The sequence below is a fragment of the Cavia porcellus genome, unplaced genomic scaffold (genome assembly GCF_034190915.1).
Source record: "Cavia porcellus strain 051 isolate PalLab524CR breed Dunkin Hartley unplaced genomic scaffold, mCavPor4.1 scaffold_5, whole genome shotgun sequence".
Classification (NCBI taxonomy): Eukaryota; Metazoa; Chordata; class Mammalia; order Rodentia; family Caviidae; genus Cavia; species Cavia porcellus.
In genome coordinates, this window is record NW_026947488.1 from 66,182,905 (window position 1) to 66,209,607 (window position 26,703).

The following is a 26,703-nucleotide window of genomic DNA, read 5'->3' on the forward strand; positions in this document are numbered from 1 at the left end:
TACAGTGGCACTGAGTCACCACTTCAGCTCCCTGCACAGCAGATCCTTGATTTTGCAGCCCTTGTATAGTACTGGTCACCCTGGAGACTCTTCTCACTTGGACCCTCTTTAACTCCCCGTTTCCTTCTGGACACTGGACTTGAGGCAGAATGCTCGCGTGTGTTTTGAGGTCCCCAGACCCCTCCTTGAAAGTTGCACTCTTCCTCCAAGCATGAGCTGGGCCTGGCTCCAAGCGGCACAGTGCAGCCCAGAGCTTCCCATCCTGGGCTCTTGCCCCATCTGGGATCTCTGACTTTGGTCCTCTTAGCGTGTTTCTCACCTCATGCCTTTCTTCAGTGAACTGGAGGTCTTCTGCACACACTAGCTGTCTCCATCAGGTGTGCCCCAAGTTCATAGTTTAGGAACCAATGTTGAAGGTGTAAAGAGGGCCCAGCTCAGTAGAGAGGATTATTCGAGGTATTCTCTTGTAGGGAACAGAAAGTCTGACCTAACGGGTAACAAGTTAGTAGATGGAATGGATGTGATTTTATCACTGAATAGTTCTGGGGTACATCTCTTCTTTCAGTATCCTGGGTTCAACCCCCTTTCAGGGACCTTGTCTTTTTCTTTGCAATTCTCATCTCTACTTCCTTTCAGTTTAGTGAGTTCTTTTTGGGCTTTAGGCTTTTATACTCTCACCCAACATGAAATAACACAACCTAAATGAGGGCATCATTTCCACGCTGACCCCTAGATCTTCCCATGGGACACCATCTTGAGATTGTCCTGCACACATGTCCCAGAGGACCCATGGTTGGGGTCAAAGTCCCAACAATCCTGGGACCTGTTCCCTCCTTATCCAGCAGGAACCAGCACATTTGTACCACCATTGCCCAATGGGAGTCCTGGATCGGATGAACCAATCCCTGTGGCCACTGGATTGGAATGTGGTGACTGGCTCAGCTTCTGGAATAAACATGTTTCCTATGGGAATCTTTAACAAATGAGGTGAAGGATGCTGGAGGCAGAACCATGAAAAACCCATTATTAACTGACATTAAGAATTAGTAGAATACAAGTTTATAAATGCCTGGTGTGGTGGTGCATCCCTGTAATCCTACCACACAGGAGGCCGAGGCAGGAGTATTATGGTGAGTTCAAGGCCAGCCTGGGCTATGCAGGGTAGACCTGTCTCCGAAAAAAGAAAGGAAAAGAAGAAAGACAGAGAGAGAGAGAAAGAGAGAGAGAAAGGAAAGAAGGAAGGAAGGAAGAAAGGAAGAAAAAAGGAAAAGTAAGTTAGTTTACACATGATATAGTTTTCATACAAACCAGGATAAAAATCTAATCTGTCTTAATAATAACACTTCATTCACTGGAAAGATTTCTTCAACTGCATTGAAGAGGGTGGGCCTCACCTATGTCCTGTCCTGCTGCACTTTTGTCCCTTGGTTTTGACAACCTGGGTGATGACACACTTTAATAGTATCTTCCACTCAGAGACTTGCAAGAAAGGAGGGCTCTCCTCAGGCCTTCTGTGTGGATATCATCCTGGAACTAGTGGCCATCCTTACATCCTGTCCTCTGACCTCTCAGGTACGTTTGGAGGTTTTGTTTGCTTGTTAATAATGGCTTTGTTCACTAGGCATGGATCAATGTCTAAAATTCCAAGGGGACAGGAATATTGGCCCAAGCCCTTCTTGCTGTGGATAGGGACTAGCAAAAGTCAGGGACTTGCAGAAATCACACTGGCAGTTAAATTGAAGAGCCCAAGACCCTCTGCCAAGCAGCTCTTCCCCATGGATGCATGGTTCTGCAGCTTTCCCAAGTGGCCAGTGGGGAGGCAGCCAAAGTGAAGACCCAGATGCCCCTTTTGCATGAGCAATCCTCAAAATGGATTATCCACAGGCAGGCAGAGGGAGTGGAACAGGCCCTCATTGTGCAATGGTGCAGCTACTGGGATTATCTTTTGCTGCAGGGCATCCTTTCCTAATTGCATTTTGCTTAAGCTAATGTTAAAAATTAACTTGCCCAGCATTCAAATGAGGCCAGAGGGGGAAGTGGTAAGAGCAGGGATTTGATAACCCAGGAAGGGAATCCGTGGGAATAGATTGTGCCATCCTACCTAGGCCCTACCTCAGAGTGCTCCTAGTTTATTGAAAGGACCAGAAAATATTGATGATCCATGAGATAATGCTGAAGAAGGGCTGAGGAGGTACGATTGGAGGGCAGTAGAGAGGATGGCAGCTGTTTGGGCAAGCGGCATCACAGAGACACAGAGAGAGCAGAGCTGAGATTAAAGATGCTACTGGGCGAAGAACGTCACAGGCATGTTAGGTAGGGGATGGCAAGGCAGAGGCAGGGTTCAGGACATGGCAGGCAGTCCAGAGGCACCCTAGGGAATCAGTGGTCAGCAAAGAGACGAGTTTGTGGAGGACAAACACACCACTCTAACTGATCATTTGTTTACTCATTAAAACCTGGGACTTTGGGAGGCTAGCATGTTTTTAATTTAGATTTTATTTAAGTACATCCATAAGGTTTAATTAAAATATGGCAGTGATGAGTCTCCTGTCCACCACTGCCCCCAGCCACCGTCCCCCAAGACACCCATGCTGTCAGAGTCCTATATTTTTCTGAGCTACCTCCGCAGTATGCAGACAGCCCCATTCCCCTTGCGCCTGGCTGCACACCTGGCTTCCTTCACCTCACACATCGGAGATGTGACTCAGCACATAGAGAGCTTCCACCTTCTTCTTGGCACCAGTGGTGAAAGCTCAGTGGTGGAGCCCAGTCGAGCACCAGGAGTGCGAACCCTTCTCACGCTTCTTTTGATAGTGGAGGAGACTGTCGTGTTTCACATGGCAGAGCCAGAGAGCATGGGGAGCAGACCCAAGGTCACCCAGCTGCTCAGTCTCTGCCTCTCACATCCACCCCGAGCCAGCCACGTCCACTTCCAGCATCTGTGGACCTCATGCATCAGACCATCAATTAGAAAGATCATGGGACAGCTGCCTCTTTACCTATGACAGGAAGCATGCAGATGTAGTCAACAACTGCTCTCAGCATGATTCCAGACTTCCATACCAACTTTATTCACCCCTCCCCCTCCTCTCATCTTCCTCCTCCCACCTGCACCTCAGCAGTCAAGCTTCCACCTCCTCCAGGTCCCAGTGACGTGTCACTATGGCAACAAGGTCCTTCTATCAAAAGTGGCCTTCCAGGTATTTTATTTTGAGCTCCAATTAAGCAGGGCAGGCTGCAGGCTGGGAGCAGTGCAGGGAAGCGTGTTTCATGGCCTATGAGAAAGCCCAGGTTCTATTTATAGCTCCTTAATCGGTGTTGCTAAATGGGGTCTTAATGCAAGCCCTGTGGCAGCCGCATTTTCACAGGGGTCTCCATACAAGCTCACTCCCTCCATCTGTCGGCCGAGGTGGACAGTGCCGCCTCTGTGCTCAGCAGCTGTCAGCAGGCTACCTGGCCCCTCTGACCTCCTTCTGACACCAGCAAGCCCTTCGAGGCCCACCCTTTGAGAAGATTTGTTCCACAGCTGTCACCTCCATCCAGAATCTGGAGTCCTCGGGAGGCCATCTGTCTCAGGGCTGGGATTCTATCCCCTCTGTCCCACCAATTCTCCCCAGATTCCAAGCCAGATGGGAGGAGGGACACATATGTCTGAATGTGCAAGCAAAAGCATCCACGTTTTTGTGGCTACTCAGAAAACCCTTCCCACTAGTACTTCATGGGTTGAAAAGCAGTTTCACTCACTAAAACAGAGCAAGTTAGCCATTTCTGTCATTTCCTACAGCTAGGTGTATGGAGGCTGAGAATGGGAGAGGGAATCCACAGACACACACTGCAGAGCACTTTGGAGTCCTACAAGTGCCATCTCGTTCAGTCTTCGCACAACTTGTCTCATAGAGAAGGACCCTTGTGAGTCAGAATAGGACAGGTCGTGCTGCAGTCAGACAGCTCCCACCTCTCACGGACTTCAAATGTCAACCGCACACACACATTGCATGCCCACTGCTGGTCAGCCAGAGGCCCTATTCTGCAAGTTTTGTGTCTTCACTGTAGAGCAACCCCTTATACCACCAATGGGCGGAAAAACAAAAGGAAGTAGTAGGTGCTGGCTTCTAAAGAATGCAGCCAGAGTGTTTCGCATCAGTCTTAATTGGCTAAAACAAGCCTCGAAGCCTAACTTCAGGTGAATGGGGAAGTGTAAATGATCATGTGCCTGGAGGGCAAGAGCTGGAGAAGTTGAGAGCAACCTCAGTGACCTCCACAGAAACTGAGAGTCCCAGAGGTGAAGCAGTTTGTCCTATCCCACAGCTCCTACCTGGCAGGACAGGGATTTGAACCCTCAGCTGTTTCCTCACCATCCGGTGTCTTTTCTGCATGTAGCAAAGTGGTTACAGTGACTTCTGGCTTGAATCCCATTTCCAGTATTCACCAGATGTGACCCTGGCAAGCAAGTCAGCTAACCTCTCAGAGTGATAGGAAGGTACCAGCTCATGGCTAAGTTCTGAAAAACAACACTTTATTCAAGAGCTTGGGGCCAACCCATTTGGCAGTGAGACTCAACCTTAACTAGTGTGAGACTATTTATAGTCATTCCCTGGGTAACTCTGAATATTCATGGATTTCACTATAGCCCTATTAATGTGTGTGTTTGCAGATGCTGCCCCAACCACAGAGCTCTTACTAGGTTGCACAAGGACAATGAACTTGTAGTACCTCCCAGTGTGTGTGGTGGGGGACTCACTCACAGGATTAAAGGAGATGATGTGTCAAAAATGCTGAGCATGAGATCCAGCACACAGTGAACGGTTAGAACACAGTGGCTATTCTTGGTCCCTAGACCAGACTGATGAGGCAGGAAAGACCCCTGGACTGTGCGACCTGGAACCAAAGCAAGTGTGGGAATGATCCAGTTTGCAGAACCCAAAATCAGCTGATCACTGGGTTTCCTGAGTATCTTATTTTCCTATATAGAGGTTCTTCAGGGCCTCGTTAAGCCTTGAGTGTGTTTTTGGAATGATTCACCCTGACAGCAAATGGGGTGTTTGTAAAGGTCCTTGGAAAACACAGAGTGCTTTGTCAGTACTGTACTGTTCTCACGCTTATTAAATTTAAACTGAGACTGTGCACTTCCCATTGGTTTTACCACATCATCCACCTCTCAGAATCCTGGAGCTTGTGAGGGGCTTCCACAGCCCTGATCCATCCTTCGAAGTCCTTCAAATGCCGCCTTACAGTGTGACCCTGAGGCCTCACCCTCCACCCTCCTCCTTTTCACTTGCTAAGTAGACCAGTGTTCTGTTAAAATGTCATAGACAAAAAGCTTCCGCCGCAGCTGTGGGAGAGAGAACAGGCATCTCACCCAGGTGAACGCCGGCCAGAGTGGCAGGGGTGTGGCCGCAAGGCCCTGGACTGGCACAGTGGGGCTGGGATCCTCACAGATTGCTCACTATCATCAGCGACTCCCCAGGACTCACTTTCCTCATCTGTAACTGATAAAAGCTCATCGCGAGGATTAGATGAGTCAGTTTAAGATCTCTTACAGCAGCGCCTAGTGCAGTGAACCCTAGAGAAGTTGGTTGCTCTTAGTAACTTCCTCAGAGCACATGGGGCAGAGCCAAAACCTGCGTCTCTCACCATGGGAATCTTGTGCAACCAAATCCACACATTGGTCCTCTGCCTGCTCACCGGGTCCTCCCATCAGTGGCCCTGCTTGGGTGGGTTACAGAGGTGACCTCCCTGCCCTCCTCAGGCTCCAGAGTGGCTGAGCAAGGCTTTCCTTACTGTGGAAGGCCTGGGCCAGGGCAGTTGAGTGTGGGCTGGTGTGTGTCCCCCAAGAGGATGCATCTAAACTATGTGGGACCGGGCTGCACATTGCAAGGCTCTACAAGTGTAGAGGTGACTGCCGTTGCTGGTCCCAGGTTATGATTGTTGTGATCCAGGGTCAAGGGGGATTCTCAATCAGTGTTCCTTTAGGAAACTAGTTTTTCCACTACCTAAAGTAGATTCTGCCTTTTTCCAATTCATATATACCAAAAAAATGTCATCTTCCTCTGACAATTCATTTTTTCCATAAACTCCTAATGCCTCCTACCTTACCTAGTATAAAATAAGAAATGTGTTTGAGTTTATGGACAAATAGATGCTGTAGATGTTTTACATGTTCAGGTGTTGAGTAGTACCTTGTGAAGCACAGACCCTGGAGCACAAGAGCTCTTCCCTCCCTGGCTGGGTAACCCTGCAAATCATGTCACCTCTACCATGGGGGTAAGAATGGTTTCTGCCTCACAGGCTGTGAGGACCGAGTGAGCTACTGCACCATGTACTCCATGCATAAAGCAGATTCTGTTAGCCCTGTTAGCCCTGCTGGTGGTGTTGGGAGTGAGGGTAGTGATATTGAATCCTTCTCTGGTTTTGGTATCAGGATAATACTTGCCTCCAGGAGTGAGTTTGGGAGTATTGCTTCCCTTTCAATTTCATTAAAGAGTTTGAGGAGTAATGGTGTCAGATCTTCTATAAATTTCTTCTGGAAAGTAGCCGTGAACCCATTAGGACCTGGGCTTTTACTTTTTGGCAAGTTTTTAGTTGTATCTTTAAATTCATTGACTGACAGTGTGTTATTTAGAATTTTATATCTTCTTGATTCAGCTCTGGTAATTCATATGTATCTAGAAATATCTCCATTTCTTCTGTGTTTTCTATCTTATTAGAACACAGGTTCTTGAAGTAGGTATTGACAATCTTCTGAATTTCTACAGGATCTGTTGTGATTTTACCCTTTTCATTCCTAATTGCATGGATTTGAATCTTCCTGTCTTTTCTTTTTTTCTTTTTATAAGCCTGGCTAAGGGTTTGTTGGCTTTACTTAATCTTTCAAAGAACCAGCTCTTTGATTCATTGATTTTTTTTTGTATTGTTTTCTTAGTCTCACTTGTATTAATTTCTGCTCTAGTCTTTATAGTTTCCTCCCTCATATGAGCCTTGATCTTGACTTGCTCTTCCTTTTCTAGAAGCTTGAGTCTCAACATAAGGCTGTTTATTTGAGCTTGGTCTGTGTTCCTATTATGGGTATTCACTGATATAAATTTTCCTAATAGGACTGTCTTCATTGCACCCCATAAGTTCCAGTATATGGTAGTGGTACTATTATAGAAACTGTTACTTGTTGTAATTTCATCTGTGACTCACTGGTTATTCAGGAGGATATTATTTAATTTCCATGTGTTTATGAAGTTCTTGTGATTTCTTTTGCCATTGATTTCCAATTTCATTGTCTAATAATATTCATCAGATAATTTCAATTCCTTTGCATTTACTTAAGCATGTTCTATGGTCTAGTGTGGTCTGTTTTGAAAAATGTCCCATATTCAGCTGAGAAGAATATGTATTTTGATCTGGAGTGGAAAACCATAGATATCTACTGTGTTCATTTATTTAAAAGTCTGGTTCAGTTCTGATATTTTAAAAAAATTTTTTTTGGTTTAGATGATCTATTTGTGACACTGGGGTATTGAGGTCCTGCATTACAATTAGTGCTTGTTTGATTTTTCATGTCCATTAATATTTGTTTTATATAGTTGAGTGTACTGATATTTGGTGCATATGTATTTATGACTATTATCTCTTCCTTTTGGATTATTCCCTTTATAAGGATGTAGTTACCTTCATCTCTCTTAATCAATCTTGGCTTGAAATCTACTTTCTCTGCAAATAGAATAGCTACCTCTGCTTTTTTCCAGGTTCCTAACACACAAAGTATCATTTTCCATCCTTTGACTTCCAGTCTATGAACTTCTTTCTGAATTAAATGTGTTTCTTGTATGCAGCATATTGTTGGATCTTAGTTTTTGATCTATTCTTCCAGTCTTTCTTTTGATTGGTAAGCCGATGCCCTTAACCTTGATAATTATTACTGATATGTATCAACTTACCCTTGTTATATTATTTTCCTGTTGTTGGCTGCCCTTTTTCTTCTCTGTTAATTTCGTGCCTTGCCTTGTAGATCCATTTTTGGGGGGGGTTCATAGAGTTGTAATCTGTATTATCTCTTTCCAGAGTAGCCTTTAGAACATTTTAGAGTTGCTTTTGTTTGGTTTGGTTTGGTTTTTTGGGGTTTTTTTTTTTTTTTTTTTTTTTTTTTTGGTACCAGGGATCAAACTCATGACCTCACGCTTGCCAGGCAGGTGCTTATGCTGCTGAGCTAAATCCCAGGCCCCTGGGGTGTTGGTTTGTCGTTCATGAATTGTCTTAATGTTCTTTGTTATGGAAATATCTTATTTCTCCATCAATTTTGAAAGATAGCTTTGCAGAGTACATTAATCTGGGTTGGAGGTTGTTTTCTTTTAGGGTTTGAAATATTTCACTCCAGGCTGTCCTTGACTTGAGGGTACATGTTGAGAAGTCAGCTGTGACTCTAATGGCTTTCCTTTATAGGTGACTTGTTTCTTTTCTCTAGAAGCTTTTAATGTTCTGTTCTTGTGTTGAATTTCTAGAATCTTAGATTTTGAGTCTGTTGCAAAATCCTGCTTCTTCAATTTATTGGGAATAAGGAGTTGCTGTCTACTTGGACCAGACCATGATTCTTTGGCACTGTATTACAGTTTTTTTATGACCCTTAGATAATCTCATTCTTGGTACACAAGGAAGAGCAACTGATTAAAACAGTTGTCACCCTGCTAAAGTGGTAAAGTCAATAACAACAGTAGCATGAAACAGCCTAGAAAATGACAGACTCTGATAATTATTAACTTATTACCTCCATATGAACTAGATTTGTGACTATATAACAAAATTTAGAACTAATCAGGAAACTGTATGCAGCAGTAGCCCTCAATATGACACTTTTACTCTCAGAAGAGAAAACTTAAAAGGGGCTAAGGGGGAGAATAAAGAAACAGAAGAAGAGGAAGAGATTAGAAGCAAGATTGGAGGACAAAGGAAGATCACACAAACTTTGGGAAACTAGAGAAAGGACAAGGGAGAAAGAGAGAAGGAAGAAATAAAGACAAGAACAGAACAGAGCAACAATAGCAGCAAAACTAGAAGCCATTTTTACACTCATAAAAAGAAGAACAAACAAGAAAAAACAACAAGGAAGAAAAGAGGGGGGAGATAAGAGGAAAAAAATCCCACTCTAAGGTGTGTTTCTGTTGTCACTGGTAGACAATGTGGGCAAACAGAGTCTAGAATCCAAGTTAACTGATCCCAGCAGGTGAACTGTAGCTTTACAGCAGTAGTGAATAATCTAGGTGAATAATTCCACTGTGAATAATTCCACTGAAGTTTAGGCTGCTTTCTGACTGTAAGATTGGCACCAAATCTATTTAGCCTGCAACCGTCTGTGTGCCCCCTGCCAGCTTGAACTCAGCTCCCTGACCTCCTGCTGGCTTGAACTGGATAGCCTGACTTTGATACAGGGAGCCACTAGATAGAGCAGACAGCTGTTCTGAGTTCCAAACTTAGTTGGCCCCTCTCCAAGATGGCTACCAGGCCAATTGCCCTCTCTATGGGGAACATCTGAACCCAAATAACTCACCAGCCACTGCAGTCTGCTATATCCATTCTTCCATCCCACTAGATGGAAGGAGGCCTTTATCTGTGGAGGCCTCTGGGGTCACTAGTAGTCACAATGCATCTGCAGGTTCAAGCCACGCACCTCTCCCATGCAGTGAGTCCAGGCTCTGGGAGAAAGCATTGCCCACCACCTCCTTCATCTTCATTAAATCTGTGTCTTTGCTGTCTCCATGGGCTTCAATTCTTACTTCAGATCATTCTGGATCCTAGGACCCACTTCCCTCCTTGTCTTCCTTATGTTGCTGTATTCCAGTGTCTGGACACCAAATCCCAGAGACGCTTTTCTGCTGCTTATCATTCCACCATCTTCCCAGAAGTCTTGACAGTTCTCATTCTGGACACTCAAAAGCCATACTGAGAGATCACAGAGAGAGAAGATGGTATATTATCCCTGGATCGCTCCTTGCATTGTATTTGTGGATCTGATGGAGTTAGAGCTTCTGTGGATGGATCTGACTGTGTAGTAGTTCCTGAGGAAATAACCTGCCCCCTGGTGGGGTGGGGAGGCACCCACTTTGGATAAAACTGGCAGACAAGCTTTTCTCTATGCAGCACTGTCAGTTCAGGGCTGTTTCTGGACCTAGAAATATTTTGTTTGGTCATACGAAGTTAAAATAACAATAATGTCACATACAAACCAGCATGTCTGGCTTTCTTTCTTTTTTTCCTTTTTGAAAATTGAGGGAATCTGGTAATGCAGGGCCCACATTCCTGCTTGCAGCTTAGGCTGGAGCTGAGCTGGAGCCCTCTGGTGCATTCACAGCTTTGCATGGGCCCCACTGCCCCCACTGCCCCTTGGCTGCACCTACACCTGCCCCTCATTATCACTTAGCTTACCATCCCAGTCTAATAGGTTGGAATTGGTAGCCTGTGGTCCAAAACATAAACATATTTTGATTCTTGAACTGATTTCCATTTGTGCACTATTAACTTTTTGAAAAGTTACCTCAAACAAAAAATCATTTTCCTTGAAGCAAGAAGTGGAAATGGAGTCAGAGTTTCCAAATCTGCCAGCTCTTATTCTGTAACATGGCTGTTTGCACATTGAAAATATTTATTTGCAGACCTCATCGTTTACCACTTTTGAGTAGACATAATTTTCCTCTTCTGGAGTTCTCCCATAAATACTGGTTCCTCCTGAGCCTAATTGAATCCTTTGACTAAAGGAGGGAGGGAGATAGGGTGAGAAAACCAGGCAGACTCCATCCAAGAATTCAGTTTACTCATCAATTTTGCTTAACTTAGGAAAAACAAGCTTCTACCATCTCCTCTGGGCCTATTTCTGAGCTCACACTTGGAAAGGTTAAATAAACACAATAAATCCATTAGAAAACCTCTATATTCAACCTTAGGGCTTATGCCATTTAGCAAGAGGCTGGTGGGGTGACACATACAGAGTGGAAGGAAGCTTGCATGAGTTTGGCTATTTGCTAGAAAACAGGGCAGTGGTGCCACTTAGCCTCCATGATGAGGAGCAAGGCCCCATGCTGCTTCAGGAAGGGAGCTTCAGAGCGGTGGCTGAGATGGAGCCAGGAGGATTGGACCCATTGTCCTCACTTGGCAAGACTCTACTCTGGGCCACTCACAGCTCACCTGCCAGTCCCAGGCTGGGTTTTGTTGGTCAGGGGTCCACCTTCAGTCCTCCAGTCCTCTAGTGCTCCATTGCACAGAAAACCAGCTAGCACTGCCATGTAACTCAGGGCTAAGGGCCACTGAGCTGAGCAGCAGAACCCATAAGACTGGGAGAAGAGTTTCCTCTGCAATGGCTACCCCCACTGAAGAACTGGCAACAGAAAGTCCATCCACACCACGCTGCCCAAGTCCCAATCCCATTTCCGTCACTTGAGCCAGTTGCTTATCCTCTTTGCCTCAGTTTCGCCAGTCTGCAGAAGGACATTTATAATAACTACCCACTACATTGTTATGAGGATTGAATGCAGAATGTCCCTTGACATAACAGGTGCCTTGTAAGTCTTTTGTATATCTATTCATATCACTGTTATTATTGTTGCCAAAAATTCAGGTGAAGAATCCAGTAAGAGCCCCCAGATGAACCTTGAAGGTATGCTGATCCCAGTTTCTCAGAGCTTGTTTCTGATGGAAACATTGGAAAGAAGATCCTGAAAAGAGGAATGGCCTAGTGGATAGGGCTAAAGCTTGGGATCACACAAAGCTCAGTTGAGACTCAGATCCCCAACATATTAGCTGCTCGGACTGCCCAGATTCTGCTAGAATTATCTGCAGTTATCACCACATGCACATCTTATCTGGGTGTCCTGTCATGTCTTCAGCTCTCTACACCTGATGCCTCTTTTTTCTTTTTCTTTTTAATTTTGTCCCCAAGGATGCAAAGTGCTCCAGAACATTAATAATGGCTGTCCCCCTTGATGGATTGCCTGTGGAGGCCAGGGCCTGTGCTTGTTCTCTCAACTCTGTGTTTCTCCTGACCCTCCCAGCACTCCACAGGAGGTAGGCACTCTCCCTAGTTGACAGAGGAAGCAGCCAACCCTGAAAAGCCAGAACTTGAGTCTAGGTCTTCTACTCCACCTCTGGGAGGTGCTGAGTTGTAAACTGGCAAGAGTGACTCCATTATTACTCAGTAACTAGAATTAACTGTAATTCATCTGGCCAAAACCTTGTTTGAATTAGATAGAGGCCAACTCATAACTTGCCTCATTCACTTTTGCCCTTTCTCCTACCCTTCATCTTTAGTTGAGTTTCTCATGTACAGAATGGATTAAACAATCATTAGTGGTAATTTATTGCCATTTCTGGTTCTATATTTAGATTACTTTTGTTCTAACTTGCTTACTTTTATAATTTAATGCACAGCCCCGAATCTACCCAACCTCTAGAACACTGAAATCAAGTACCTCAGAGCCACCCCCCTTTCTTTCCAAATGTCACCCTTGCCACAAGGTCACCACTCCCTGAATTTTGTGTTTACTTTGCCTTATGGATTTTTCACGTATAGATATGTACCTTCAGTTTAGTTGACCGTAATATCGATACCAGCCTGAACTGATTGCTGTAGCACTAGGTAACCTGACATCTAGCAAGTAAGCCCTGCTGCCCCTATATTCTCTTTCAGAAAGAGAGAAGCCTAGTAATGGGGACCCCCATCTTGAGAGCTCTGTAGTAGTTAATTTCCCATCACTGGGATGGAATACCTGATGCCCACAACTTAACAGAGAGGTTTATATTGACTCTCACGGTCTCAATCCATGGCCATCTAGCTCTATAACAGGAAGGGCATGACAGAGAATCTGTTCAATCCATGATAGCCAGGATGGGGAGGGATGGAGAAAGGGAGGGAAAAAGAGGGGCTGCAGATAAGACGAGAATAGACTCTTCTAGGCCACACCTCCTGTGACCTGCCTCTTTGGACCAGCTAACCATATATTGGCTACTCATCACTGGATGAATCTACTGATGAGCACAGCTGCCTTCCCCATCCAGTAACCTTCCATCCACATAAGATTTGGGAGGGACATTTCAGAACTAGGACGTAACAGGCTCCGGTCCTGTTCTGGATGATCAAACCTCATCTGTCTCTTCCAGTACTCTTCTGCCTGGCTATGTAGGGTAACATATTTCTTTTAGTACTTGCAAGAGCATCCTGGTGTTTCCACAGTGCAGAGGAAGTTAGAGAGATTGGGAAATCCATGGTGCCATTGCATGCCAGCCCAGAGGCACCCCCGTCCAGACTCCCTGCCTGTCCTTACCCAAGGTTAGGATGTCTAATTATTGTGCAACTACTTGGAGTGGGCTCCAAGTTAACTCAGATTTTCTGGGAAACTTTTCAGCCGAGTCAGGGGCATCCCCCTAGCAAACTGAGGAACTGGTACAGTATGTTACTAACTCTGACTGCCTGAGGGTGGGGGGACTCTGCTAGACAGTTCTTCCGTCCAATGAGAGCAGAATAAAAGGTATGTGGTCTTATTGTAATTTATCTTTTGCCTCAAAAAGCTGATCTATAATGTACTTTACAGAGATAAACACTTATTTAAGCTGTCTCCTCTCTCCCACACACTGGGCTTCTCAATCCTCAAACCCGTGATATCCAAAGCAGAGTAGAAAGAGTGGGCAGCAAGTATAATACCAGCCCCTGACACCCAGTCTCTGCCTACAGGAGCCTGAAGTCCACAGGGGAGAGGACAACACTGATAGCAGGAAATGATTCCGTAATAACTCAGAGTGGCTGGGGAGTTATCAAGGTCTAGGGACAAGGAGACCACATTTCCCAGTAAGACAGTGAGGACTCCAGCAGGTCCAAATATTTCAAATTGGAGTTATTTCATAAAATTCTCAAGTTCAATCCACCATAGGTATGAGAACAACTCAGAAGCCCTTGCAGAGAAAGAGGATGACAGTAGTGTGGAGAGCAGTGAGCCATGCAGGCAGAGGCAAGGAATTTGAGACTTTGTCATGATGCAGGAGTTGGGAGAGAGCTGGGCATGGAGATGGGAAGCAGCAGTGGAACACAGATGTTTGGAAGTGGATTTGAAAGGTTTCAGAGTGGGGTGGACTACTCACAGACCCTTTGAACTGTCACCAATTACTACGTCTTCCAGGCAGAAAACCTTATGAGACTAGATTTATGAGACTCTGTATGTTCAACTCCCTGCTCAAGTCCTGCGGTACAGCTGTGCTAGTCTGCTTCCTGCTGCTTTGATGAAATACCTGAGATAACCAACTCTTAAAGAGGAAAGAGAGTTCAGTCCATGGTCACCTGGCCACTTTGCTCTTGTGCCCATGGTGAGGCACAGCATCATGAGGAGGAGCATATGACAGAGGAAGTCTGTTCACTTCCTGGTGGCTGAGAAGAAAAGGAGAAAGGAAAGCGCTAGATCCCAACACCCCCTCAAGAGTATGTCCACAGTGACCTAATTTCTTCCCAATAGGCCCCGCCTCCTTAAAGGATCCACCACCTCCCAACAGCACCATCAGCCGGGAACCAAACTTATAGCACATGACCTTTGGGGAACATTTGAGATCCAAACCATAACCAAAAGTTTATACATATAAGCTTGATGGATGTATGCCTGTGCTATGTCTGCCCAAATTTGTACAGAAATCCCAACACAGTAATGTTAAGATGCGGAGCCTTTAGGAACTAGGATCAGGTGCTCTGATAAAAGAGCTCAAAGGACCTAACTGGTCCCCTATTACTCTTCTGCCTTCTACCATGGCAGACAAGGCACCATCTTCATAGAGACCCGACCTTCACAGACATGAACCTGCTGGCTTTCCAGCTTCAAAATCTTTGGGAAACAAATTTTGTGTTTTTATAAATTACCCCAGTGGAAGGTATTTTGTTTCAGCAGCACAAGTAGAGTATGTTTGGTGAACACCAATTTGTACAAGATTTCATTCTCAATGTCCACAAAATGGCATTGGAATTTGACGTTCTTCCAAATCTTTTGTGAGAAATGTTTAATTAAAACAAGGACATTGTTTTTCATGCCTTGACTCCTCTATCTGCAACAGGCCACTGAAGATGTCTTCTGTTGTTCTTGTTTGCTGCTGAAAGTCTGGCAGTGACCCGGTACTGGGTGAGGCTGGATTAGGATTTGTTCTTATATGCCACCCTGGATCTCAGAGACTGAGCAAGTGAGAGGACCTTTGTCTGCCTCCTCGATTCTCTCCAGCCCGAGCCCACAGAGGTTTCCCCTGTCTGCTTAGACACTGAGAAGGCTCAACAGAGGCAGGGGCTACAAACTCTCAGGAGGACCTGCGTCCCAGTGCCGGCCTGCAGCCATTCATTTTCCCTCCCAGCTGTGGGAGGGTTGGTTATCACTCATCTGGCTTCAGTCAGGCCGAAGTGAGACTGCAAAGTGAGCAGTGGCTAACCAGCCCCAGGCCTTCGGAGATCTGAGCCAGAAGAGCAGAGGCCACCTGCAGACAGACTGTCCCCAGTGAAGTCACCAGATCCCTGATCCTTCGGCAGTGCTTACATTTGCAAGCCTGTGGCTATTGTGGCCTCACTAGGTAAAGCTAAGAGAAGCCTCTTAGCAGCCAGTCTTGCCTTCAGTAATAACAGCAGGTTAGAGGTGTCCATGCCGTGGGCCTGGCCTAGCACCCTTCCCCTGAGAAGCCTGGCTGACCTCTCTTGGACACATAGGAGCTACATATCTAGGTCCCTAGAACTAATCTAATGTTTACTCACCAGCATCACTTGCCTTCCCATTTACTTTGTGTGTGTGTGTGTGTGTGCATTTTTTTCTGTCAAACTCAATTTGATTCGATATAATAGTAAAAGCCACTGCTAGGATTAAATATAATTTCTGTTCTGCCAAACATTAGCCAGGAAAAAGGTGCCTTGGCTGTCATGCCAAGCCATTTGCCCCTCTGATGGAGACACGGAGCCAGTGAAGGCGGAGAGGCCACTCTGCCAGGTGAGGGCTGAGGCCAGCCCTGGGGAAGCCCCAAAGATACAAAGTTCAGCTGCTTTCAGCTCAGCTGCCTGGCAGATTCAGAGAAAGGAGTCAGGGTGCACTCCAGACCCCGAAAGGCAGCTGGGCAGAGATGAGCCAAGCTCCAGCAGCCTTCTGTTTCCAGTCCATCTCCTGACCCCAGCCCTGCACCACCCCAGCCTCTCACTAGCCACTTCTTTATTTTTGGACCTAAAAAGTACCTCTAAAGATGCATGTATTACTAAATTTGAAATGGATCAAAGATTAAATATTTAAAAAGAAACATTAAATCTGCTGGAAGATAGAATAAGACATTGGTCTTGAAGACATTGGTGTAGGCAAAGACTTTATCAATAAAGCCCTGATTGCACAGGAATGATCACAAAGAATTAACAACTGGGATCTCATCTTATTACAAAAGCTTTTGCCCAGCAAGAGAAACCAGCAACAAAGTGAAGAGACATCCCACAGAATGGGAGAAAATGGTACAGTGGCTAAGTGTGTGTCAGGTGTTTCTGAGACAAAGGATTACTATCAAGAACATGTAAAGAACTCAAAAAAAGTCAATCCTCCCAAATTTAAAGACTCAATCAAAAATGGACATCTGAGGTGAATACATACTTCTCAGATAAAGAAATACAAACAGCAAATAAATATATGAAAAATGTTCAACATCATTGGTCATTCAAAAGATGCAAATTAAAATAACACTGAGATTCCATCTCAGCCTGGAAAAAATGACTGTTATCAAGAAATCAACCAATAGCAAATGCTGGCAGGACTTTTGGTGGGAGTGTAGACTGGTGCAACTACTATGGAAATCAGTGTGGAGATTCCTCAAAAAACTAGACTTGGACGTCCCATTTGATTCAGCTATTCCCTACTGGGTGTCTTCCCAGAGGAAAAACATTGTACCACAGTGATGTACGTGTACCCATGTTTATAGCAATTTTTTCTTTCTTTCTTTCTTTCTTTACAACTTTACGTTTTCCAAGCAGGCACTTATGCTGCTGAGCTAAACCCCCAGCTCCCCACATAATTTTCAATAGCTAGATCTTGGAAAAAACCCAAATGCCCATCAACCAAGGAATGGATAAAAAAAAAAAAAATGTGCTCTTTCTATACAATGGAGTACTACTCAGGCATAAAGAAGGGTAAACTGGAGACAACTCCAGACCATACTCATAAGTAAAGTAAACAAGATGCACATGTGCAAATATTGTATTGTCTCCCTAGTGTGAGAAGCTGAAAGAGTAAATAAAATCCAAAATGTACAATAGAAATTGTAAAACGGGAAGAAATTGTTCAACAGGAAAGAGAAATGCGGATTGGGGGAAAAGAGAAAAGAAGGAAGGGAAAAGGAAAAAAAAATATATATGATACATACAATAGTTTAGATGGTCACACTAAAAATTCCTCTTAGTTCATTGAAAATAAAGGTTTGTGCTAATATTGTTGGACAATTAAATGCCTGTATCTTGTACTCTGAGTAACTGATTTAAAGATAACAATGCACACAATATGAATCATTACTACCCTCCAATTATCTTGTTTTGAAATGCTGTCTTATTTTTTTCTGTTTAAAATAAAATTTTTTAAAAAGATGCATGTGCTGAGAGGTGGAACCTTAGAAATGCGACTGGATCGTGAGGGCTCTTTCTTCATCAGTGGGTCAGTCCATGGGTGATTCATAACTGGACAACGTTATGAGGAGGAGATGGAAACTTAGGACCTGGTCCTAGCTGAAGGAAAAGGGAGCAGCATGACCGTGGTGATCGTATCTTGTCCCCAGCCCATCTATGCTGGCTCCTGCTCTTTCTCTGTCTGTGTCTCTGCCCTCCCCGCCCCCCAACCCGCTTCCCTCTTTCCACCATGATGCTCTGCTTCACTACCAACCTGGAACAATGAGCCAACCAATTGTGGACTAAAACATCTTAAACTGTGGGCAAAATGAATCTTTCCTCCTGTAAGCTGTTTTTCTCAGGTATTTTGGCAAGGTGCTGCAAAGCTGACAATACATCTTCCTTTTGTCTCAGACATGTGAGCCATGTCTGAGAAGAGTGGCTTGTTCACCTGGGTGAGAAGGGGCAAAAACAGAGGGCCTGTGGCATAAAGGTTTCCCTGAGGGAAGATAATGGCGGTCACTGTGGAGTGGCTCTAGTGGTCAGAGACTGGGCTACAGGCCTGGGCGGTTAAGGGTAAGTCGAGGAGCCGTAGAGTGGGTGGCCTGGGGAGTAGGTGGTCGGGGAGGTTCCTCAGAATGAGAGGGTCAAGAACTGGAACCTGAGTGATGGGCAAGTTGTCCTGATGAGGTTGTCCTCAGGGAGCTGGGAGGCGTGGGTGGAAGGGAGCCTGGGAAGGCAAGCAAAATCCTTGATGCACAAGGGGCCAGAGGTCATAGGTGGCACATCAAGGGAGAGGATTGGGCTAAGTAAAGAAAGCCACAGAGTAGGGGGCTTTTCTCAAGCAGATGGTAGGCACAGGGGTGTGTGTGTGATAGGGACAGAGGAGGAGTCCTGGCCCACCTCAGTGAGCAAGCAGTTCCTGGGAAAGGGGGGAAGGCTGTGGTGTCCTGGGAGAGAAGGTTGGCTCAGTTAAGGTGGAAGGAACATCAGAGAAGAAGCTGACCTGCAGTGTCCTGTGTGTGCAGTGGCTGCTCCAGAGGCACTGGGGAGGACTGAGTGGCGGGAACCTCGGGCCTGGTCAGAGGCAGAGCAGCGCTATGGGGTGGGAGAGAGCTCCTTTGAAAAATGACAGCTGCTGGAACGAAGTTGTCCCAAGGGCCAATGACATAGCCCTTCATGCCATTCCAGTCTCCCCTCCCCTTCAGTGTTCCTTCTTTATTTTGCTGGAGCACCTCCTCAAACAGCTTTCAGACCAGGTGGCTGGGACTCTTCTTTCAGAGCCACTGAATACATCTGAGCACGTAGCTGCTGTGTGCTTTACGACAGCATAGCTCCCCTTCGCTTAGGACTGGCATCTCTGGGTGAGAATGTCTTGCTGAACATACTTGCTGGTCCTGTACTGAGTCAGGGAGCTGCTGGGTGGGCAAGACTCCTGGTTGCTTATCTAAGTAGAAGTGCCTTTCCTTCTCCAGCCATCTTCTACCTCCGCTGTGGAGGCAGATCTGCTCTTGCTCTGCTCTTCTCCAGAGTGAGCAGGGGCCTTCTCCAAAGGCTGCCCACCTTAGAGAACGGGCTCAGGCTTCCGATGGTGCAGAGATGAGGGCACATCTGGCCCAGGTGCAGGCATGACAGTTCTTTGAGGGTTCCTCATGAGTTTGGGACTTCTCTGGGGCTTCATAGGTAAAGGCCATGCTGGCCCTTGGGAGACAGGTTCTCTGCGTGATCTCACCATTGCCCTATACCACCTGCTTTGTGTCTTCCTGTGGTGTCTCTGTCTAGTCTGCCAGCTGCCCTCCTGGGTTTCCAGCACAGGGAGCACATGTTTCATACACAGGGACACATGTGTATGCCTCTTTTCTATCATTTCAGAGAGACACTGGGTGGGTACAAGTGTGGAGGCCCGGGCCACACCCTTGAGCGACTGCCTGTTTCTCAGACAGTCCCACATTCCAGTGGAGTTTCTCAAGTACTCCTGGTCCTGGGTCCTCCCTCCAGAGATCTCCCAGGGCTGCCTCTGCCATGTTGCTAGGGAAAATCAGGCAGTATTTAGGGCTGGTTTCCTGTTCATTCCTCCTTTGTGCACATGAAGTGCCTTGACAGCTTTCCATCCCAGGGAAGGATGGGGGCTCCACCTGCACTGTGGGGACCAGCTGTGTCAATGATGCTTACTGGCACAGAGTTCTGAAAATACTGCTTTTATAAAACCCAGCTGCAGTCACAACTTTTTTATTTTTATTTTTTTCTTGGGGAAACAGTGAAACTCATCAAGAGAAGACTCCACTTTCCAAATGCTTTCTAGATGTGAGCCAAGGTTGCTCTTGGCCATGGTAAGGTCAGTTAGAACAGGGATGCTGTGTTTTAGAAGTAGCATCCTTGCAAGCAATGATGAACTTGTTCCCTTTGCATCATTAACTGAGTGGGTTGACACCTCCTGGGTGCAGACCCCGGGAACAGACTGGGGGAAGAGGTAATGCTGGATTTGAGTCCTGACTGGGGACACATGCTCTGGGCAGGAAGTACAGGAAAAGGTTTTCTAGGCAAAAGAACAGCAATGGGGGATCCCCAGAGGTACAAAAGCAATTCTGAGTCGTGAGGCACCACAACTAATTCAGTCTGTGAACGAGTGGTTAATGCACTGATGTACAGAGTGTGTCTGTGCCGGCACATGCATGTGGCTTATTTCTTTTCTTGACAACAAACAGTATCAAAGCCTACTTATGCTCAGATTTTTGGCCTGTCACTCAAAGCCTTTTCCATCTGGTGACCATTATCTAAAATTACCACAGAAGAATTTGACTTCTTGATCTTAAAAGAGTGATCTTATTTCAGGGATGAGGGTAGGGTGGTGACTCATGTCTTAACATCTCTCCTTAACAAGGAAGACCAGAGGGTCCCCGGGGAGCAGCCTAAGCCATCAATCCTGGTGCCAAGATCTCCACCCATTTCTAGCTCAGAAACAGACCATCATAACCAGAAGAGCTCACTTTCCCATTTCATAGATGGCAAAACAGAGCCCTGTAATTCATCCAGGGTCTCACAGGGGTTAGTAATGGATAATTAAGCAAAATTCAAGTCACTACAGTTTTGGTTTTGGTACTGAGGATTGAACCCAGGGCCTTGGTACTAAACTACATTCCCAGAGGATTTTTGGGTTTGGTTTTGTTTTGTTCTGTATTGTGGCAAGGTTTCATGAAGTCATCCAGGCTGAGCTCAACTTGCAGTCCTCCTGCTTCAGCTTCCAGGGTGTTGGGAGTACAGGCATGCCTTACCACCCCTGGCTACTGTAGAGCTTTAGACGTCATTGCCTTGGGATATTTTTAGCATAGAACCAGACATCCAGCCCTGATCTGAATAAATCTTCATCAAGAGCAGTGCATTGTTGTCAATTAGGATGATATACTGAGTCATTTTTAGAACTACAGTTGGCATATTCTTAAAGGTATCTTTTGGGCTGATGGCCTGAAATAAAACATAGTTCAGAGGGAACACCATTAAGGCAAGCAGCATGCTGTGTTGCATTATGATCACAGTCACCTCTGGATGGAAGTGTTGCTGTTCCGTGCTACAGGGGAGGACAATGTGGCTGGGAAAGGAGGAGCTGGCTGTCTCTGTCCCAAGCCAGGCCTAACTCCACTGTGCCCCAGTAGGACAGGCAGACAGGTGCTTGGCTTGCATGTGTTCACACTGATACACCAGGGCACTGAGACTCCTGACTCAGCCAGTGTCTTAGTCACTTTTCTCATTGCTTAGACAACTACCTTGAAACCCAAATTTTAAGGAGGAAAGGTTTATTTGACTCACATTTTGTAGAGGTTTCAGTCCACCGTCACTGGCTCTAAGGCAGTGTGGCATGGCAGAGGGCCATCACAGAGGAAAATAGTTTATAGCAAGCAGAGGACAGCAAAAGCTTGCAAATAAAGTAGCAAACCAGCAAGGAAACTAGAACACTTTCTTTCTGCCCCTTTTATATTGTATCAGGCTACCAATTTAGGGCAGTGCCAAACCATCAGTGGACGAATTTAGTAACCACGCACCCTTAATCCCAGCATCACACAGTCTAGATCAAGCCGCCCCTGAAAAAGTCCTTCCTCTGACTACATGAGGCTTGTGGGGCCATCTAAATACAAGCCATAACTGCTAGTGAGTTCTTTTTAAATGAGTATTTGTTTTTAAAGCATAAAATACACACAGGAAACACACAACTCTTCAGTGTGCCGCTTAATGTTGTTTATGAACTGAGCACACTAATGTAACCAGAACTCAAATCAAGGAACAGAACAAAACCAGCCCCCAGGGTTACCCCGGGGCCCCATCCCATCTCTGTGCCCTCATAGTCATTCATTACCCTGCTTTTGAGCTCTATTCAAGAGTCACACAAAACATACTTTCTTTCACTCAGAATTCTGTTTAGGAGACTCATCTATGTTCTCCCCTGTAGCATTCTAGCACAGAGGTTACACAGTCAGTCCACTGTCGAGGGACAGAACCGCTGCTCTGGTTTGGTGCTGTCACAGTGACTCAGGAGAGGTAGGCAGCAACAGGCTGGAAAGTGACCAAAGCTGGAGAAGGAGAGGCTGGGCTCTGTCACCATCTGCCAGGAGATAGAGGACTCTCCTTCCTTATCACCTGGAGGCCACCTTCTACTGTTACCTGATGCTTGTGGGAGGTGAGGTGCTACTCCAGATGAAGCTTTGGGATTGTGTGGCTCGAACAAGCCTCGCTACCTTCCTAAGCCTCAGTTTCCTTTCCTCCAAAGCCGGGGTGAGATAGTCAAGTCAACCTCGAGGGTTGTTTTGAGATCTCAGTGAGATAAGTCTAGCACAGCCACCAGGACAGAATAGGTGCTCAGTAAATGCAGGTTAAGATGTAAGACAAGTTCCAGCTTCTGACTGCTTGAGTTCCATTCCTGGCTTTACCACTTACCAGCTGTGTGTTCTTAGGCAAGCAGCTCACTCTCTGATTCAGTTTCTTCCTCTTGGTAATAATTTTGGGCTGCTTTGATATAATTTTGATATACAAATAAAGAACGTAGTAAGTAGCCACAAGGTAAGTAGCATTTCCTCAGTGAATAAATCCTGGCTAGTTTTCTGCCTTCCCCAACATCCAGTGGCACAGACAGCAAACCCTGGGCCACAGGAACTAAAAGGAGAACATAGGAACTTGGGGAGAGGATCTGGCAAGGTAGTAAGGTGTTGAAGACCAGAAGGTGAAGGGATGGCAGGGCATTCCCAGGTGCTGGCGTGGCAGAGGACACTGCAGAATCAGGGCCAGACAAGGTAGGCCACAGGGAGCAACGGCGTTGGAGGAGGAAAGATGGAGATGCTCTGAGGGAGGAACCAGGGGTGACCTGAGGCACTGACACTGCGAGTGGGGCTGAGTATGGAAAACGGGGGCTGCCACCTCCCCTATCCAATCTCGTTTTGCATGGAGACAAAACAGTGATAAAGAAGTGACAGTGTTTAAAGCCACTAATGCTTCTTGAGGTGTCTCCTCAAGTGAAAGAGAGCTAGATGCAGCTTTGGGCGTGGCTTCTGACACACCAAGTCTGCTTTAATTTGGGGACCCCCTTCCCTGCTTTTTGTGAGACATTTTGGAGACTGAACCCAGGATCTGCACACTGAGCTATACCCTCATCTCTTTATTTAATTTTTGTGTTGAAACGTTTCACTAAGACTGAGTTACCCATGTTGATCTCTAGCTTGTGGTCCTCCTGTCTTGGCCTCCCGGAGTGCTGGGCTGACAGGCAAGGGCATTTTTTCTTATTAACTCTGCAGCTCTAGTAACTGGAAGTTCTGAAAAACACACTCTTGACCATATTCCTTTGTGATACTATTCCTATCACAACTCTCACGTTAATGTGTCCTGCCTGTGGCTTAAGGCTGTGCCTTAGAATGCTTTTAAAATATCAGCCATCTGTTATCAAAATAGTATTAAGATGCATGTTCCTGGGGCTGGAGGTTTAGCTCAGCGGCATAAGCGCCTGCCTTGCAAGCAGGCAGTCGTGAGTTCGATCCCCAGTACCAATAAAAAGGAAAAAGACAAAAAAAAAAAAAGATGCATGTTCCTGCAAGCTTGGTGAAACTATACCTCTGCCAGCCGTATAAGACAACTATGTGACCACTGTCAGGCTCATCCCCATCTGATGCAAGCTGGCCAGCACCCTTCCTATCCAAGCCTCTCAGCCTGTCCTGTTTCATGCCTCTGTCCCTCTGCCTTTTCTCTCTGCCTGTAACACCATGCCCATGTTCATTCCTATCCACCCTTCAAAACCCCCTTTTGATGTCCTCTCTTTAAAACTGTCCAACAGTTCCTCTATCCAGGAAGTGTCTAGCCTTGTGTCTGTAAGATTATATTACATATATTAGAACTCTTAAAAATTATTCACCTATGTTAAATCCCAGACCATGAACACTTGCTTATTTTCAGTGCTGCTGCTGGCCTTGGCTTAGTTAGCTGTGTATCTTCAGGGCCAATCAGAGCACCTGGAAGAGGATGAGTGTTTAATATGGGTGTTTGCAGTGAATCTAGTTAGATGTGGTTTAACTGGCCCTGTGTCCAGAAATTCCATTGCTTATGAATTTTTCCAGAACTGGGTGTTGGAAGAAAATTTGTTCCTTCACTGAGGATCAAAAGAAACTATGCAGCCAGCCATGGTGGGCCATGCCTATAATCCCAGCTCTCTCCGGAGGCTGAAGCAGGAGGAAGATTACAAGTGTGCACCCACCCTGGGCAACTCAGTGACTTAGCAAGATCCTGTCTCAATAAAGCGTTGGGGGGTGGGGATTCAAAATGCAGCTGAGGTCCTGGGCTCAGTCCCTAGTACTAGGGGGTGGCTATTGGAGGAAGTTTGTGAGATTGAGGGCATTTCAAAAGCTTAATCTGCTTTCTGCTTGTTTGTTTTGGTTTTAGGCAAAGTTTTGGTCTGTTGCCCAGGCTGGTCTGAAACTCCTGAGCTCAAGAAATCTTTCTGCTTTAGGCTCCCCAGTAGCTACAAACACTACAAGCACTACAAGCACCTAGCAGTGTACCCTGATTTTTAGAGGAATCTCCTGTGCAGATATACCTGAGGCCCCTGACTGGCAAACGTTGTTGACCATGACCTTCAGTGGGAAGTACTTTTCACACCTGACACACTGGTACTATCCTCCATCAGAAAGGAAGCTTTTATTTGTCCCTAAATCATCTCTCCCTTCCTGGCTGTCTTCCTTCCTCTCTTTCCCTCTTCTCTCCTCCGCCCTCTCCCCCCTCCCCCACCTCTGTCTCAGTATTACCTGTCAGACAACACTCCAGTTCCACTGTAAACACAGGACCACACATGCACGGGCACGCGCACGCACACGCCCAGCTCCATGCTCACCCCAGCTGGAGGCAGGCAGTATGCAGGAGGTAGGGACGAAGCGGGAGAGCTTCACAGGTGCTGGACTGACTGCTTCCCTCTCTTTGCAGCCGAGCCCCTGCCGCTCATGGACCTTTGCAGAAGATCTATCCGCTCCGCCCTGGGCCGCCAGCGCCTGCAGGACATCAGCTCCCTGCCCCTGCCTCAATCTCTCAAAAACTATCTGCAGTACCAGTGAGCTGGAAGCTGAAGGACAGTGGATACCCGTGGGCGCAGGGCTGCCTGTCACATACGGTCACACAGTCCATTCGGGATGGGGTCTTCCCTCATTCCCAGGATGCAAGACCAACTGGGGAGAAGGGCAGCCCTCGCAAGCCCGAAAGCCCCTTGGAAGCCACGGGGAGCCTGGCACCTGCCCAGCGACGCCCTGCAGCTTTGTATTGCTCAGAGAAGCTGCTTCCTTATTCAAGAGAATGAATAAAACATTGGGACAGGAAACTTGCTGTGGTGTGGCCCATCGCAGACTTGGCCTGCGTGAGGAGAAAACTGTCTCTGAATAATGGATGATGAAAGCAGCTCATTGCCCATCTCCTGCCCCTGGCAAGGGCAGCAGGATTATGATGCCGTCTTAGGACTCTGTGCCACTTCGAGAAGCCGTTCCCCAGGGATGCCCAACAGCAGAATTGTCCAGGGTAGAAAGCAACGCTCAGACACCTCCAGTTTACCTCTGAACGTGGCTTCCCCCAGTCTCCTTCCTGGCCCCTGCTAGAGTCCTCCCCTACCTGGCCCCTCTGTTTAAGGAGTGGAGTCCAACTGATTCACCCCAGAGACAGAGTTTACCCTTAATTATTATTTTTTTTAAGTAGCGTTTGCATTTTAAAAGAGTGTGGGAGGGCAGTCCTCAGTCCAAAGGTGCTAAGGGGGGTCCAGGCCGTTGTGTGTGACATCCAGGCAGAAACTGCTGGAGGCTGGGGAGCCCTCTAGGAGTGTGGGGCCCTCTGAGCAGCCTTGCAGCCATGCAGCTTGGCTGTCACAAAGCTGTCTTCAAGGAAATTATTTTTTCACTTTGGGAGACTTCACAAGTTTGTTTCCTGTTGAAATGCGTGTGTGTGATGTGCTGATTATTTATCACCTTGGAGCCCATGGGGCAGCCTTGTAACTGGAAGGGTGGATGTGGGAGACACCTTCTCCACCCCCCAAGCCTGGTCCTCTCACCAAACTATGCTGCTTCTGCTGCTGCTGCCACCACCACCATTTGACATTTGTTGTGCGTTTTGGATGCGCTCCACCCAGACTCCCTTGTAACTGGAAATCATCACAGCAGTGGGATACCAGAGCCCCAGATGGCACTGCCTCTCCCCACTTTAATGTGAATTTGACCGATGAATGAGGAGCGTTTCTAATAAAGTTTGTCATTCAGTCTTTCAGGCTGTCTATTAAGTGTTCTTTGGCAGAGGTAGGGAAAGTGCCCTCCATCACTCTGGCTGGTTGGTCTCAGACGTACAGAAACCAACATGCAAAGGCTTCTGCAGGCCCTCTCGCCTCTTTCTTCTGTGCCCCTACTGAGCTCCAAACCCCAGGGGCTGACCTGGAAGACAGGGCATGACTGCAACCATACAAAACTGGCCATGGCGGTAGACAAGCAGTCAATCTCCTGATACTAAGGCCCGGATGACCAAGGGGTAGGTTGCTCTGCAAGGGGATTCAACAATAGGAAGGACAAAATCTTACAAGGCACCAGTTTCCAAGCAGACCT

The 26,703-nt window shown here is 46.4% G+C and overlaps 1 protein-coding gene across 2 annotated transcripts in view; it reads left to right on the plus strand.

Moving 5' to 3' along the window:
• Positions 1–26,374, plus strand: part of Spsb4 (splA/ryanodine receptor domain and SOCS box containing 4) — a 77,605-nt gene extending 51,231 nt beyond the window's left edge. For both annotated transcript variants that reach the window (XM_003476750.4, XM_013159560.3), the window contains one exon: positions 25,058–26,374. In XM_003476750.4, coding sequence (XP_003476798.1) covers positions 25,058–25,185 — 128 coding nt within the window. In that variant the 3' untranslated portion in view covers positions 25,186–26,374. The remainder of the gene's footprint in view (positions 1–25,057) is intronic.
• Positions 26,375–26,703: the final 329 nt, after the last annotated feature.